This window comes from Phyllostomus hastatus, unplaced genomic scaffold, assembly GCF_019186645.2.
Source record: "Phyllostomus hastatus isolate PE091 unplaced genomic scaffold, TTU_PhHast_1.1 phas_scaffold_93, whole genome shotgun sequence".
Classification (NCBI taxonomy): domain Eukaryota; kingdom Metazoa; phylum Chordata; class Mammalia; order Chiroptera; family Phyllostomidae; genus Phyllostomus; species Phyllostomus hastatus.
The window spans coordinates 39,320,389-39,336,943 of record NW_025334042.1 but is presented as its reverse complement, the minus strand read 5'-3'; the positions used below and the strand labels follow the sequence as shown (position 1 = coordinate 39,336,943).

General features: G+C 36.8%; 1 protein-coding gene and 1 non-coding gene across 2 annotated transcripts in view; both read right to left on the bottom strand.

Annotated features, from left to right (window-relative positions):
• Positions 1-16,555, bottom strand: part of GYS2 (glycogen synthase 2) — a 43,521-nt gene that overhangs the window by 17,656 nt on the left and 9,310 nt on the right. Inside the window, exons 3-11 of the mRNA XM_045829489.1 lie at positions 15,306-15,497; positions 13,508-13,690; positions 8,183-8,327; positions 7,599-7,716; positions 6,983-7,103; positions 3,666-3,772; positions 2,940-2,999; positions 2,040-2,118; positions 1,013-1,126 (exon numbers count right to left, since the gene is read on the bottom strand). Of these exons, the coding sequence (XP_045685445.1) occupies positions 1,013-1,126; positions 2,040-2,118; positions 2,940-2,999; positions 3,666-3,772; positions 6,983-7,103; positions 7,599-7,716; positions 8,183-8,327; positions 13,508-13,690; positions 15,306-15,497 (1,119 nt within the window). The remainder of the gene's footprint in view (positions 1-1,012; positions 1,127-2,039; positions 2,119-2,939; positions 3,000-3,665; positions 3,773-6,982; positions 7,104-7,598; positions 7,717-8,182; positions 8,328-13,507; positions 13,691-15,305; positions 15,498-16,555) is intronic.
• Positions 1,667-1,825, bottom strand: LOC123813157. The gene has a single exon (XR_006784667.1). It is a non-coding gene; the product is annotated as a U1 spliceosomal RNA (small nuclear RNA).

Here is a 16,555-nt window from a genome sequence, read left to right as displayed (position 1 = left end):
GTGGAAAAGATAGAAACATTCAAGACCATCAAAGGGAGGCAGGGTAAAGGAAAAGTTGTTTGTTTTCTAATGTGGAGAAATTCAAAGAATATATGTAGACAGCAAGGAAAGGAGTTGTCTTTTATTGCCTGCACAGTAAGAGAGAGTAAATGGTGAGTTTCCAAAAAATGTGGGAGGGAATGGGATCCTATAAAAACCCTGAGGTCCTCAAGGAAAAGAAGCAAGAGTAGGCCAGAAATCTAGATTTGAGGCCAGTCTGGAGGGACACTGAAGGAGGTTGTACTCCTTGAATTCTCAGTTAGGTCATCTGCTAATGATAAAAGAAAGAGGGGAAAAGGGGACCTTTGAAAAGATTGGTGAAAGCTTGTGACACACTGATCTTGAATAATGGTGAATAAAATTGAGTAGGATTAAGCAATTATGTGTTGACATGTTCACCGTTGCCAGCCACACCTAGCAAATGCCTGGTATAATGGGCCCTCAGTAAACATCAAAAGTGGCAGGAACCAGGTCTTATGGATACAACTAACACAAGGCCTAGTCATTGTAGAAACTCAAGGGTCAACTTGAATCAGACTATAGAAAATTACATAAAAACATCACTAGCCACATTCTCTAAAACTGGAAGTTTCTCATATTTTACCTTTAAGTTGAACTTAATTAGAAAGAAACAAAAGATGATTTGTGTAATCTCAGGGATGTGTTAATGAAATTATTCTTATAAAAATTTTAAATTATTAAAAATTAGATAATCTTATGTTTACTGACACATTGCACAGTGAAAACAAATGTTAGAATTATGACTCAAAGCCACAGATATTCTTCAGTTCTTAAGAATGATAAAAAAATAGTCATTATGCTCAAATTACCCATGATAGGAGACAAAATTAATTTTCTTTAGAAATATTTAAAATATTTCTGATAGATGTTAAAACAAGTGAGGCTTTAATAAATTATGAGTAAATTTATTCTGTATCATTGTGAAGGGACCTGCATAAACAGCCAGCTCTACCTTGACTCTGTCTGCGCGGTTGTTGAAGAGCCCAATCCGCCTGATGGTGCTGAGGATGGGGTCCGTGGAGTCATCCATCATGTTGTGAGTGGTCACTGGGGGCAAAGACTGTCGCTGAAGTGACAGAGGAAAATGTCAGTTGTGGAAAGAATTAATGTGTGACTAATTTCAACAATAGGTCATCGGCGACAGGTCATCCAACCATTTTGCCTTCAGTCTTTTGAGGTGACACTAATGATAATGACTAAGGTTTGCACGTTTTCGAGGAGGATAATTCCCTCCAATGTGGCAAACCCACATGCAAGGCCAAGATCTCTTGCCTGCTTCTGGGACTCATTTGGAATAAAAGTGTCCTGAAATCTTGACCTGAGATGAGCTACTCTTTCAGATCTTTCCAGTGGGGCTGTCTTCTGGTGCCTGAATCTTCACTAATGACAAAATGATGGTATATGCCTAACACAACACTTACCAAAACAACACTTTGCAATAATGATACAATACCTTGCAGTAATTACACTTGCCTGAGATACATTCACCTTTTGTTTATTGTAACTCAAAATTTTGTTTTTTTATTTAAGTTTTTATTGTCATTGCAATGTACACAGCAATCAGATATTATGTTTCCAAATGAATTTGTGTGTGTGTGTGCCAGCCGAGAAGGCAAACTCAGTCCCCCACGACCACAAATCATGCAGTTGAGTTTTCCACATTTGGGGAAATCACAGGGGTCAGCGCACCCAGAGTGCAATGGGTGAGCCTTGCCCCAGGAAAACCACCTTTGGGACCCTGGTATCCACCCTGCAAAGTAAATGAATTTTTTAAATTATATACAAAGACAAGGTCCATGAGGTTTTTAAAAAGAACCCTGAAAACACTGAATACAAAGTTGTCATTTAGATCAATACATAAGAATGACTTTCTAATTCCTGAGCTGCAAAATTTCTCAGATTAGCCCATTCTGATAAATTAAAATATTGATCTAAATTGGTTTAACAATTACGGGAAGTGGTAGGTACTTTTTTACTACCTGAGTGGAAAAGATGGCTCTTTTCATAATTGTTAGATCATCTCGATCCAAAATATTGTTCATATCAGGAATTTCTCCTCTGTAGGGAAAACAATGTTAATAACAAAAATAAAAACAACTGACAGTAATTCAGTGCTTTCTATGTGTCAGACACCATTCTAAGCACTTAAAAATAAAACTAAATGTAGTTTCCTGATGAGTCTCACAGGCAAATCCCTGTAGTGTGAATAAGTTTGACTTAAAAAACACATTTGATAACATAAAAAAATCAAAATTAACTTTTAAAGCATTCATGTTGACCACCAGGGGGACACTCTCATTATGTTTTGGCTATTCTGAGTATTATGTTCTAAAATGGCCATAACTTGTCCAGCTATAAGTTGATACTTCCATTGATAAAAAGATATAATGCTTAGGAAACAAAATAGCTTTCTTTTCATATAGAAAAATTCATATATTTTAATATTATTATATTATAATACATTTTAATTTATTTTATTATTTAGATTTTATTGTATCTATAAAGGTATATATTTCATTTGTTATTTATTTACTATATTTCATTTTAATTAATATATTAATAAATACATACTAATTTGATATGTCAATATATTTAATGTATCAAGTCACTATATATTTTGATTTAAAAGCTCATGAACTTTTCCTCAGCTTCAGGTTGGCATATTAACTTTGAACAAGATTCTCACTGAATTAGAACCTATCTGCATATATGCATATTAGATGAAGGATAAAAGAAAACCTACTGACATGAGGCAACATATCCTCAAAGGTTATTAGTTTCTTTGTATTTGGGACAAAAATACATTGTAGCATTGAAATTGTTAAGTTTGAATAGTGACACCCCAAATATCTGGCCTGTTAAATGTTTGAAGCACTTACCTTAATAAGGCATCATAGAGTTTCTTTCCAAACCTTTCCTTCACAGAATGGGCAATGTCCCTGTATGGGGAAAAAAAAGATTTATAATTTAAACAGTGTTGCAATTTAAAATCTTTATCTGTCATGAAAATGTTGTTGTTTTGTTGGTGTATTTTTGAAACTACAGGTCTCTTTTGTACAGCTTCTTTTATTATTTTCTTATTTGCCAATTTAGCTTGCATTAAGACCTCCACAGCTAAGGCAGCAGAACACCATGACCAGAGCACAGAGCTTAACATATTTTTTCTTGATAATATTCAGGAAGATGGCTCTCAGGTGGAGGGCTAGGAGGGGGTGTGGATGTAGGCACAGATGTAACAGGATTGGGAATGTGTTGATAATTGTTGAATATGGGCTATGAGCATGTAAGAAGCCATCACACTAATCTCTTTACTTTGTTATGTGTTTTTGTATTTCCACAGTATTTTTTTCTAAAAAATTCAAGCCATCCTTAAAGATTTCTATGGAGGCTTTATCCTTGTATGGTAGTTCTTCCCAAAGTCTTTATAGGAACACATTTGTATAGGCATTGCATGACCTAACATAGTAGCCCAATGAGAAGAGAACCAAAGAGCATTTATGCTATAATAATCTTAAGGAAAAAATAGCTCAGGGATATACATCAGAAATCATGCACATAAAAATAACCCTTTACATTTACTGCTGGAGAACAAGAGGCGAGATTACCATAGCTGTTTTCGCACTGCCTGGCCTTTCAGGGTTTCCACATTGAAATTATTTGTCTTGGCAGGCATGATGAAAAACACCACCACAGTGACGTCACTTTTATGCATCTATGAGGGATCAGAAAACACAACAGAGTCAATGACCACAGATAAAATAAAACGTGTGACAGATGGACCTTAAACTTTGGAAAAAAGTATTTAAAAATATCTTCAGGAAAAAGAATACTTTTTTATGATTCACAGAGAAATTGTACCCATGTTCCTGTGTTTTTTTTTCAGAAAATTTAATTTAAATTGGGCTCTCAATAGATGTTTATTGATTAACAATTTGAAAATTCAAACAAAATATTTTATGGCATCAGTTGTCTAAAATATAAGCAATTAACATTGATAGCACAATCTTTTGATTCACAGTTATATGAGCTAATAAAGGGTCAAAATTCATCTTTAAAATTTCAGATTGGAAACTTAATGATGATTTAGTTTTGGTTTATTCCTTTTTTCTTAGCTTATACACATTGATTTGTACAAAGGATTATTTACATTTTTCTGTCACGTCTTTATTTTTATTTTATTTTTTATTTTTCTGATTTGCATAGGTTATTTATTTAGGGTCAGTTAATTACACATTATGTTGAAAGTATTGTTTTGCATAAATAACTTACACTCAGATGTTCTTATGGAGACCTTCAATGTTTAGAGTAATAGACTTCTAAATAGAAACAACCTCTCTCTTTATTTTTATTTATCTTTTTAAACTTTTTTTAATTGTTGTTCAAGTGCAGTTGTCTCCATTTTCCCCTCACCACTCCCCCCACCCCAGCCATCCCTACCTCCCACCCTCGATCCTACCCCCCTTTGGCTTTGTCCATGTGTCCTTATACTTGTTCCTTGACGACCCTTCCCCTTTCCCCCCGTTATTCCCTTCCCCTCTGGTTATCAGTTTGTTCTTTATTCCAGTATGTGTTCTGTCATATATCTTGATTCTCTTGATATTGCATTTTATTTTTTTAGCCCTAAGGTGAAGAAGCAAGCAGATGCTCAGCCATTTTGCTGTGGCCAATACTGTGCAGTATGCTTTAAATGCATAATTTAACCCAATCCTCGAACTAACCCATCACAATAGATACCACTGTCTTTGATTTACCAAGGTCAAAAGAGAGCCATGGAAGTTCAACACAGGAGTCTCAGCCCTTACAACAGATTACTGTCATAAGGGGTGAGATTCTCACTGGGGTTTTTTGACTCTAAAATCTTTGGGGATTTTTCTTCTTCCCACAAATGCCACTGACCTAGCATCTCTTGGAAGGAAATGACATACATACCAAACAGCCATGAGAATGAAAGTGCAAACTCACTTAAACCATGAACAGATGAATGAATGCTCATGTCTTCTGGAAATGCCTATCTCCTGAGTGTGGGGCATTCTACCACCTGATCTGTGGCCTCTGCCTTCTAGGGCCTGACAATGGATTGAAAAGTCTATGGAAGCCGTAGAATGGGAAACTCACTCCAGGAGTAGCCAATGTGCTCTTAAACAACAAACGTACCATATGGAAAGAGAGTTACATCTTTTCATTTCTCCAGGGACATACCTATCTTTGATGTGTTGAATAATATTAATTGGCTGTTTCTTCACATCTAAGAACAAAGTGAATATTTAATAAGTGTATGGATAAATTGATTAATAATGTCCCTAAACATAATACATATTTGATGGAGTTGTGAGTCCATCTGTAAAGTTTGTTGAATAGGTACATACTAAGGAATGTGATGAAATAAGATTTAAATAACATAGTTTTTTTTTTTAAGGGCTCCAGAATCCATACCAAGCTGACTGGCTGTGGGGCAAGGTCCCCCAGGAAAGCCTGCATATTTCCTAGAAAAACTTTTTTTTGCATTAAAATCTAAATAACAGTTTAATTTTTCAACAACTCAAAACTGGAAACAACCCAAATATCCACAAACAGGTGAATAAATGAACAAAGTGTTATAGCTATAAAATATCATACTTCTCAACAATATAAAAAGAATGAACACATATAAGCACCACTGATGAATCTCAGAATGAATATTCTACATAAGGGTACCCAGGGGAGAAAGAGTAAACACCTTATGAGTTCAATTATATAAGATTCTAGGAAAAATGAACTTATATCTTGTAAAGGAAACAATGTTAAAATAAGATGATTCCAGCTTATTATGGAATAGTCTTTCTGGTCTTCAGTTTTATTTTGCAGACTTGGGTTTTTATCAATGTACGTCTTCCTTATAAATGTGGTTTCTATAAATCTTTTGGCACACTTGCCAAAATGTCTGCTCTAAGGCAAGGATAAATCTATGTCCAGGAAATAAAAATTTAGTTGGGGAGTATTACAGAGCTCAGGAAAGTTTAGACTATCTGAGTACTGTAATAAGATTGAAATTTTACACTGGTTCCCTGTGAGCATTTGACTGTTATTTATTCTACATTGTATGCAATAGGATTGTAATATAAGCCAATAACTTTAATCAATAGCTTGACATGGTACCATTTTTATAGTTGTTTCTATTGGAACAGGTTTAAAAAAATCTTTTTCCTTAATTAGTTGGGGACCTATTTTAAGTCCTGCCTTTCTGAGCAAAAAAATTATTCTACATTGCTGGGAGTGGAGAACGCCTTTCCCTTTCTTCCTGTTTCTATGTGGTGGGTCTATCTGGTTTCATAGTTTGACTCTCAGTCTAGCGGAGGTGGTGTGGCTGTTGAGGTGGGTGAGGAACAGAGTTTGTGTGTGTCTGCCCCTTCTACAGAGGACAGCTGCTCAGTGGTCAACTCATGGTGCATGTTCCTCCGAGGGTCTGCTTCCCTTAGGGGAGGATGGTGATGGCCAGAGCTGCCTGTGATGTCACAGCTAAGTCAACACCAAAGTGTAGCGTCAGGAAGCCTGTTGTTGCCATATGTCCAAGTCACAGATTCCATGGCTAGTCCTTATCAGTTATTGAAAAGGTGAAATTTTGTTCTCTATTTTCTTGATTATATTTATTTTTCAAGTAGTTACAAACTCATTTGGGAATATTATAATGTTGCCTTAAAATAAAGCACATACAATGGGATAAGCTTGTGGTTCTCCTAAAAACATAACTAAGGACATAGACAAATACACAAGTGAACAATGTTGCAAACCCAATTTGTGAATTAAAAGATCAAAGCCATTTTCATACAGTTGTCATTTTAAATCATACATTCTCATGAAAACTAGTTAAGGAGGCTGAAAGTCCTTTACTGCCCACAAAAGAAAGCCTACAAAAGCTTTATGTAGCATCTTAGAGCTTTCTTACCCTCAGCAGAAAATTTAGCCTGGATAAGGACTCTAGGAAGATGTCAGCTCCTTTGTTTGAAAACTCATACCTCCCAGCAATGAAAAGGAACAAAGTCTTTTCAAGATCAAAGTCCAGGTGACTAAAACAAAATAAAACAGTTTAAAATAAAATAAAGCATAAGCAACAAAACCTACGCATGAATTCTGTTACAGTGTGAAGGGGACTGGGAAAGATAAACATGTACTATAACAATACCATTTTTTCTTTAATAGAGATCACTAAAATAACATGCTAATATTCTTTTTTTAAAAAATATCTTCTTTTTTATTAGCCCTGGCTGGTGTAGCTCAGTGGATTGAGAGCGGGCTGCAAATGAAAGTGTTGCAGGTTCAATTCCCAGCCAGGGTACATGCCTGGGTTGCAGGCCATAACCCCCAGCAACCGCACATTGATGTTTCTCTCTTTCTCTCTCTCTCTCTTTCTCTCTCCCTTCCCTCTCTAAAAATAAATAAATAAAATCTTTAAAGAAAAGAATATTCTTTTTTAGTAATTGTATTTTTTTCATGTCCATTTATCACCCTGATACCCTCTTCCACCTCCATCCACCCCTTACATCCCCCCATAATCAACATACCCATAAAAATGACCTCGAACAAAATCTTGTATCCTAGCCTTGTACATTGCATGTAGATTTTGAAACTCATGTACTGCTGAAAATTTCTTAACGTTCAAGCCATTTGGAGTAATTACATCTGGGAAAGCAAAAGTGAGAACTTTATGAAAATGCTCTTCTGAGAGAAGGTACCATTGTAGAAAAACAGTATATTTAAATTTATAAAGTTAGATTTTTATTCCCATTCCTAGTTCATGACTATCATAGACTTCAAAATTCATACATTTTCACAATAAATTGTTGAGGTAGGAAATCAGGAGTACCTGACTGAAATAACCTTGGTATAAAATGACACAGTATAATTAAAAGCAGTAATAATGATTATTATAGTTTTATTGCTTACTGTGCACCAGGCGCCACTCCGCGACGTAACTCATTTAATCCTTGTAACAACCAGTGGAGTAGGTGTTCTTATCTGCATTTTCAGAGGCAAAACCTTTTCCCCCTCAACTGTTTCATGCTTTTTTTCTTTGTTTTAAACAACATTCTCACACTCTCCTGTCATTTAACTGAAGATCAGTGACAATCTCAGGGCTAACAGTTACCAGGCTTTCTCTTCAGCATGTGTTCCGCCTCTATCGCTGTTATTTCCGAGACCGTGGCGAACACGTGGGCGCAGTGGACCGCGGCCCGCTCCATGCAGTACCGGTGATAGATCTGCCTCTCCCCGGCCTCTTTGTCTATGTTAAACTGTCCAGAACAAAACAAAACACGAAAACAAGCACAGACACATTTGCTTACATGGATTTGTCCACACAAGCAAAACGAAATCACATATTTCTCCTATTGTGTTCCCTCCCACAAGGCTATGTAAAATTTAATGGACACAAAAAGAAATTATAACGGTTACTAAACCCATTACTAAGTGCATAGCTACTTGTGCATTAAAAGGTGCTGTTTACTTCATTTTTGCTTTACAACGGCTATTTAACCCTCTGAGTAAATGTATTTCCACTCTGTTATAATCACATAGAAGTCTTGATTTTTTGTGGCATTTTAGTCACACACTTGCTTATCCCACGTTTTGTAAATATTGAGCTAATTTCTTTCCCTAAGGTCCTTATCATATTTGTACCCATAAACAATGAAATAAAGCCGAATTAAGCTTGATAGCAAAAATAAAGATACTTATTATTATCTTTAATTCACTGAATGGAAACCTGACAGAGAAAACAAAATGCTTTTCCAAGGGTATAGAAATCCTACCAATATATAATTTCAAGAGTATAGTCACTTTAATTAGATAGTGTGTTAGATTGTGCAATCATTCATTATTCTGGGTGTCTTAAACAAAAACATACCATAAGCTAAACCCCCACAACTAAATAGTTGGCAACAGGTGTGGGCTTTTGCCATGTGGCTTAGTTGCTGCATGTAACGTCTCAGATGGCTGCAAATGGAAGCAGCGGCGTCTAAGGGAGAGAGCTGGATAGTTTCTGGCATTGTGTCAGCAATAGGCTTTTCAAGTGAGAGGCTTTTCAACACTATGTATCAGTCACTCTTCTAAGCAGGATATCATATTTAACCCTTATAAACCACCAACACATACTTTGTCTTCATTTTATGGAGGAGGAATGGAAACTTTTAAAGGTTAAGAACTTTCTCCAGGTCACATTCCTATCACGCATCGTAGCGGAGCCCAAAACTGATCCAAATCAGCCTGACTCCAAACTTGTGCTCTCGTCTGCTTTTTTACCATTTAGACTCTCACTGGATCAACAAGTCAGTCCCCAAAACTGCTACATCGCACAGGGGAAAAATACTAAAAAAATATTTATTAGATGTTTCTAAAGATTAGACAAGGAAATTCTTAGAATATTCTTTCTTGGCTGACTGTAATGTTTGGAACTATCTCTCTGATAATGTTTGAATGAGGTCTCTATGAGGTATCCCTAGATCAGTACAAGTTTTTCTTCAAAGCTTTATTTGGCTGGTTGCATTTATTCAACCAATTCTCTCATTCAACCATTATTTGAGTAATTCATATGTTTCTCTTACCTTCAAAGAGCTTATAAATTAGTGAGAAAATGGGTAAAAATTAGGCAGAAATGAAGAAGTGCCAATAAGGTATAAAATCAGAACAGGAGAGGGAAAATGATCTCATACTATTACAAGAGAACCATGAGTTGTTCATCTTTATATCTCTGGGCTAATTAGATAACTAAAATGGTATTTGGACTTGGACATGAAAGTTTGATTTGAAGAAAGTTTATTTTAGGCTGAAAATTAGTTACCCTAAAGAATAAGTATTGGGTTGGCCAAAAAGTTCATTTGTTTTTTTTCTGTAAGATGTCTCTAGTAGCTGTTAGTTGTCTTTAACTTCATTCAAAACAATTTTGTGAGGTTGTGTTCTAATGGCTGTCATCAGCATGCATTTAAAAAATTATCAAAATTTGTGAATTTTTGTGTAGTCATTTTAATATTGAAGATGAAAGAAAGTAAGCAACATTTTCAGCATATTATGCTTTATTATTTTGAGAAAGGTAAAAATGCAACTAAAACACAGAAATGATTTGTGCAATGTATAGAGAAGGTGCTGTGACTAATCAAGCATGTCAAAAGTGGTTTGCAAAGTTTCTGCTGGAGATTTCTTGTTGGATAATGTTCCATGGTTGGTTGAAGTTGTTAGCAATCAAATTGAGACATTAATTGAGAACAATCAATGTAGATGTGGGAGATAGCCAAAGTACTCAAAATATCCAAATCAATAAAATTATTAGTGAAAATGAAAAAATGCATCTTTTACTTTGTGGAAAAAAGATGGACTTTTTGGTCAACCAGATGTTATATATAAAATCTTATGGCATGTGCAGAAAATGCCAAAATGTCTGATGTGAGGATGGCTTTGGGTGTAGAATGTAAGAGACATAGTAAGTCAATATGCTGGTAGGATATAATAGGGCCAGACCCCAGAATTCCCTGACAATAAGGCTAGGAATTTAGCCTTTGTCCTGTATACAATGGAAAGACTGAATGGACTTGCATAGTGATATGGTGAAGACACAGCCTATGTTAAGAAAAATAACTCTGGATATAAGTGTGAAATCTTTCTTATCTCATTGAGCTTTTTGCAAAGAGAAAATGAGGTAATGCTTGTCAAATATGTACAAAAGTGCCTGGCACATAGAAAGTGCTCTTTAGCTATTGTTATCATTTATTGCTACTATTGAGAGTAATATGATTTCATATGTGGGATAGCATTTAATATTTAGACATGTAGAGGTGGGAAGAAAAGTTTTCTAAGTGAGTAAACCAAGTATACAAAGACGCAGGTCTTGGTGAAGACAGTCACTTGTGCATATTTCTGTCGTTCCTGGTTTCATGGGGTCCCTTACCTTTTAGGCCTGTGTTATGCCTAGTGACACCTGTGGCTTCACAGCAACACTGCCTGTTTACACATGTTGTCTACTTTTCCCCACATTCACAATAGTACATTAAAATCTCTGTCTGACAATTGCAGCATCTAAAACATGTGGGCCTGGTTCTTCCAACAGCTGAGCTGCCCTTCTGTACTGCACAGCTTTGTTGTTGAATTCTGGGTAATGTATAAAAGAACAAAGAATGAAGTCAAGTGTGTATTAGCCACTAAAAAACAGTCCAGCAACAGCAGAGGGTAACTCTGTAGTTGAAGCTGATGCATTCAAAACCTGGTCAGAGGAAAGAATTAAAATCTGCCAAACAGCTGTCTATGGCTGCCTGCACAGACTTCTAATCCCAAGAGCACCGTCCTCACATTTCCGTCAGGGAAATTCTGTTGCTGTTAAGAAAAGAGAGGCCCCAAACCTAACAAAACTTTAAAAAAAAACTATTAGTTATCTAATAAGAAAAAATTTGGAAACATCTTGGAGAATTTCAGAAATTCAGATGGTGGCTAAAAAATGGTTGAAATCCCATTTTAGTTAATAAACTTAACTAAAAACTGAAACCAATTTCAAGGTCTTTGTGAATTGGTTAACAACAAAAATGTTTTTACTTAGCAATTATTATTCGAGTAAAATAGTTCTACCTTTCTGCTTTTATAGAAGTTAAATACTTTTATTTTTATTCTCATTTCCCCACCCCCACTCCATGTTTATTTGCCTGAGCCAGAACTTATGGAGACGCATCTTGGGTGTTGTATCAAAGACTAAATGATGACTCATTTCTTAGGTTGAACTTTTAAAAACTTTTCATGTGTTTAATTTGATGTTTTTATGTATTACTCACATTCTAAACCCAGTGTGAGCCTGGGGAGAGGGTCCACTATGGAAAATAATTATAGGTATTTTTTCTGTAAGAAATGATTATGAATTTAACTCAAAATCTAGTTCTTGACTACTTGTTATTTACTAGTCACTCTGCTGGGCAGGATATTTTCTTAGAACAATGGGCTGGGGTCTGACTATGCTTATGTATTTCAACCAGTGAGGGGCTTTAAGCTGGGGAGATATATAATCCTATTTGATGACTGTCTGATATAAAAGCTGACCTTTTTCAAGAGGATGAAGTTGTAATATATAATAACTGAATACTACCATGCATTTATTCATGAAAAGTAAATAATAGCTGATACATATTATTCATTGCTTTTATTAATTATTATATAATGCTCTAAGTACTCTGCAGTAAAATATTTGATATTGCCTCTAATATTTTTTGTTTCACAAAAATCAAAGTCTGCTCTTCTCCAGGAAACGTGATTTTTGAGCTTATCACAGATCACTGGTTTGCCCTTATTAGTCTACTGCGATATCATATGGCACTGGGAAATTTCCCTGGTCTCCTGACTTTCTGAATCCCTTGGTGACTGTATTTTAAATGTACATCTTATGTTTACAATGTTCCTTTACGATAGCTGACCTTTTCATAGGTCAGCTCTTATCAGGACCCTTCATTGCCTTGCAAATGTTAGTGAGTCAGAAAAATTGTTCCTGCATTCAGTGTCAAAGTGCCTTTGAGGCAGTGGGATAACTTTTACAGCTGTTATCTGAATATAATGTGTGTGTTACACACACGCAAACCACACATCCTGTTTCATAGAGTCCTAGCCCTTTTTTAAACTGGGAAGTCTTTAGAAATCAACTTTCCAATTTCCTAATGTTCCCAATAGTAAAACAGAAACCTAAAATGGTAAATTGATTTGATTGGCAAGGTAGATACCAAATCTGCAAAATGCCTGACTTTATGGTATGCGCATGCTTTGTTGATATTATTGACATGTGATATAAAAGCCATACTTTAATCTGATTTAATTGGTGAAAAATAGAAGGAAGAAGTCAAAGCTGAATGACTTTGGGTCATCAAATCGGGCAGTCTTCTCAATAAGCAGACATAATTGTTTGGTTGTCAAGGACACACATCCTTCTTTTGAACAACTTCTGTCTTATTTGACCCCAACAAAAACTCCACTTACACGTGGCAGGGTCACAGGAGAAACCTGACCATTCATACACTGGGATAAAGGAGGCAAGGCTCATGGCACAAGCTGTATGTCTAGGATCACAGTTCTCTACTTGCCACTCAGAACTGTGTGTGGATTCAGGATCCTCACAGTAACTCCCGTGCTCCGGGGTAGACAGGAGCCCCACCTTGTGTCACAGAGCTTTCTCACCACCCCCCACCCCCCACCATGGCACTTTGGATCTTGGATCTATTGTCCCAAAGTAGACACACATAGTCTCTCACTGCTCTACTCCACTGCACTCTGAACAAAGTTAAGCTCTCTGAGCAACCTGTCACCCAGGTGCGCCTTTGTCATGAATACTGATTAGTTGAAAGGGCATTTCTGCCATGTGGCTGGCAGATGAAATGTCAAGATCAATACTTCTCATCCTTCAGCTTCAATGATCAGGGAAAACGGTGGTGAGGGAGAAGGTGGTAGGACCATTTACCTTATCAAGATGGTTATAAAAATCAATGTTTGCTGCACAGAGATACCGCCCAAGCAGTGTGGCATGAGTAGTAAAAATTGTAGCAATAGGAAGTTTCCGGGCTCGAGAAAGAATCAGTCCAGTTCCAGCCTGCCATTCGTGGAATTGGGCAATGACATGTTTACCTTCTGCATGGTCTGTCACCTACATCGGAAAAGAAGCGTTTAGAAAAGTTAGTGAAGCTCGATCTTGCCCATGGCCCACAGCAGAAGGAAAGTTACTATGCCTGTAAATTTTAGCACAATTTAAAAGGATCTAAATATGAAACATTTAGATTTAGCCAGTGTGTTTTATAGGATTCAGTGGCATATTCACAAGTGTGAGCAGTCCTCACACTTAGTGTACATCAGGTCACCTGGAGGGCTTGTTAAGCATTGACATCTGGGGCCCATTCCCAGGTAATTTAATTCAATGGTTCTGGGCAGGGAGGCAAGAATTTGCATTTCTTACAAGTTTACAAGTGAGCCTGCTACTGATGGTCTGAGAAATGCCCTTTGAAAACTACTGACTTAGGCCAAATCCTCTGTGTTTTAAAGTGTCTGCTCTTTGGAAAGTTCTTCACAGCTATGAGCAGTTGCGCAGGTCAACAGTGCTGCAGAAACAGGGCTGGCTCCAGAAGACCCGTGAAGTTTTTTCAGTGTCTTTGTTTTCCCTTTAGACCAAAGACAATAGGTTTCTGGAACTGCTTTCCTTTAGGGGAAGTTGGAGTTCTTATTTTCCTGCTTCTCTCTGCTCTATTCCCTTCCACCGAAGGGGTGTCCTCAGGCATTCACACACATGCACACATGCACCATGGAAGGCTGGCATGAGCCTCAGGGAGGCAGTTTGCAGAGAAAGAGTTGTTGACACTAACAGATGCTAGGACAAGAGTTCATGCTTGCCATTAGACCAGATCCACTGGTACTCTCACCCTTCTCCTATTCTGTCATCCACACAAAGCAATAGGCTGGCTTCTGCATCCTCTCCTTTGCTTCAAGGCACCCCATCATAGCTACTGGAATAGGACTTTATCAGTAAGAAAGACTGGCTGAAGGGAGCACACTCCCAGCATACAGTTGTTCTGGGACTTGTCCTTAGACCACACCCCCACTTTGCTAGGGGTGCTCTATCTTTACCATCTAATTTTAGGTTAGGCATCATCATCTTGAGGTGCTACAAAGAAGGCTAAGGCTCTTACTGCCATGCTTTGAGGACTTAGGAGAGTGTAGGCTTGGCTTGTTTAAAAAAGACCAGTTTTTAATATTCTTTTAAAAATATTTCACCTATGGGATATTTCACTGCTACGGATTCCTTGGCACCTACTGGGATTGCTCCAGCCCCAAGCTAGTGATGAAAACATCTAAAAGTCACTGTAGTTACACAAGTACTCATATGTAAAGAAGCCAAATATTGCAAGCTATTTTCTATTCCCTTGGTTCTAGAATTCATATACACAGTGCATGATGTATACTATTTTTTCTGGCATATATATTGTTTACCATTTATGTAGCAGGCAATATAAGTGGATTTTTATACACATCATTGGTTTTAAACCTGACATAATATAAATATTAATAAGCATTAATATTACCCTTTCTAAAGGTTGGTATTTAGTTTGAGGAACGCTGAACATTGTTTCAGAAATGCACTAGGACAATCAGTAATGGCATCATCTCAAAATTCACTTAATCTAAAGATCATGGGATCATTGCCTGGCAATGCTGGGCCCAGAATTCAATTGTGCTACTCCTCTGTTGTCTGACTGTACAGCAAACTGTACCTCTTTTAAGAACCAGGCAGTTAAAGATCCAAATATCAGCATATCATTGGCTTCTCGGTCGTGATAAGGGATGCCGACACTGCATGCTTCCCAGAGGTCACCCTTCCACCTGTCCAAATTCCAAGCCGAAGACCCTATGTCAAAGAGCACCACGTAAGGACTCCCTTCAATCAGCCATCTTCCAAAATGTACCTGCCGTACAAAGAACACAGAGTCACGTGGTCATGCTGGGTAATGGAAGGGAGGAAAGGTATTTGTGCTCAGAAGATGTAAGCTGTATTTAGAACTCAATAGCAAACTACATATGTTACACAGAAAACCATAGTGATACACAAATATCTGATACCTCCAATATCTGACACTGGAGCCTGAATATGGAATGGGCTTGCATCCACTCACCTAAAATCTCCAAGTTTTTACTTTTTATTAAATGTGGTCATTTAAAAAAAGCATCTAGATCATGTCATTGATCCTATGATCTTGAGCTCATAGTTTTATGATTTAATATCACAGTATATGTTTTATGATAGTCATAAGATGAACTGTTCTGTATCTTTAACAACTTGTAACTGCATATAATTTCTACTGTCACTTATTTTCCTTTATGCAACAGGACTTCAAGTATTTCCTGCCAGAAAAAGGTTTTTTTTTCTGTTGATAAATATGTATGATTTCTCTTATTCCTACTATTAAAAAAATGTGACTCAAAGTGTTTCCCAATATGGTGGCTGCCAGAAATCTTAAATATATTTCCTAAAATACATTATCTTGTGTAATCTAGCATAGCAGCTCAAAGTCTAATCCTATTACATTCTTCAAACTGACTGTCCATCAGTTCAACCATTAATTCAGTCAATTGCACAATTACCTCCAAGACTTTCATTAATTTGCCCCATTGCCCAAATACTGAAATTAAACAATGCTGACTCTTCACCTGTGAAACTTTCTGCACTTTCACTCAGGCTGCTGATTGCTGCTGTGGAAAGTCACAGCAGTGTATATTTGTGACACCAAAAAGTCAGGATAATACATCAAAAGGGTCCAGGAATCCTTTATCTATTGGTTAAATGCTTTTTTAGAACTTCTTCCTTCAAGTTCTTTTATTTTAACACTTGCCTTCTAACTTTCCTAAGATGACCTTTAACTCCTGCTTCAGTAAGATCATCAAAAAACACCAAATGAGAACATACTGAATTCTGCATTAACTCACCTCTATTTGCATTCATCCTGTACTCCCTGTGTAAGTGAAA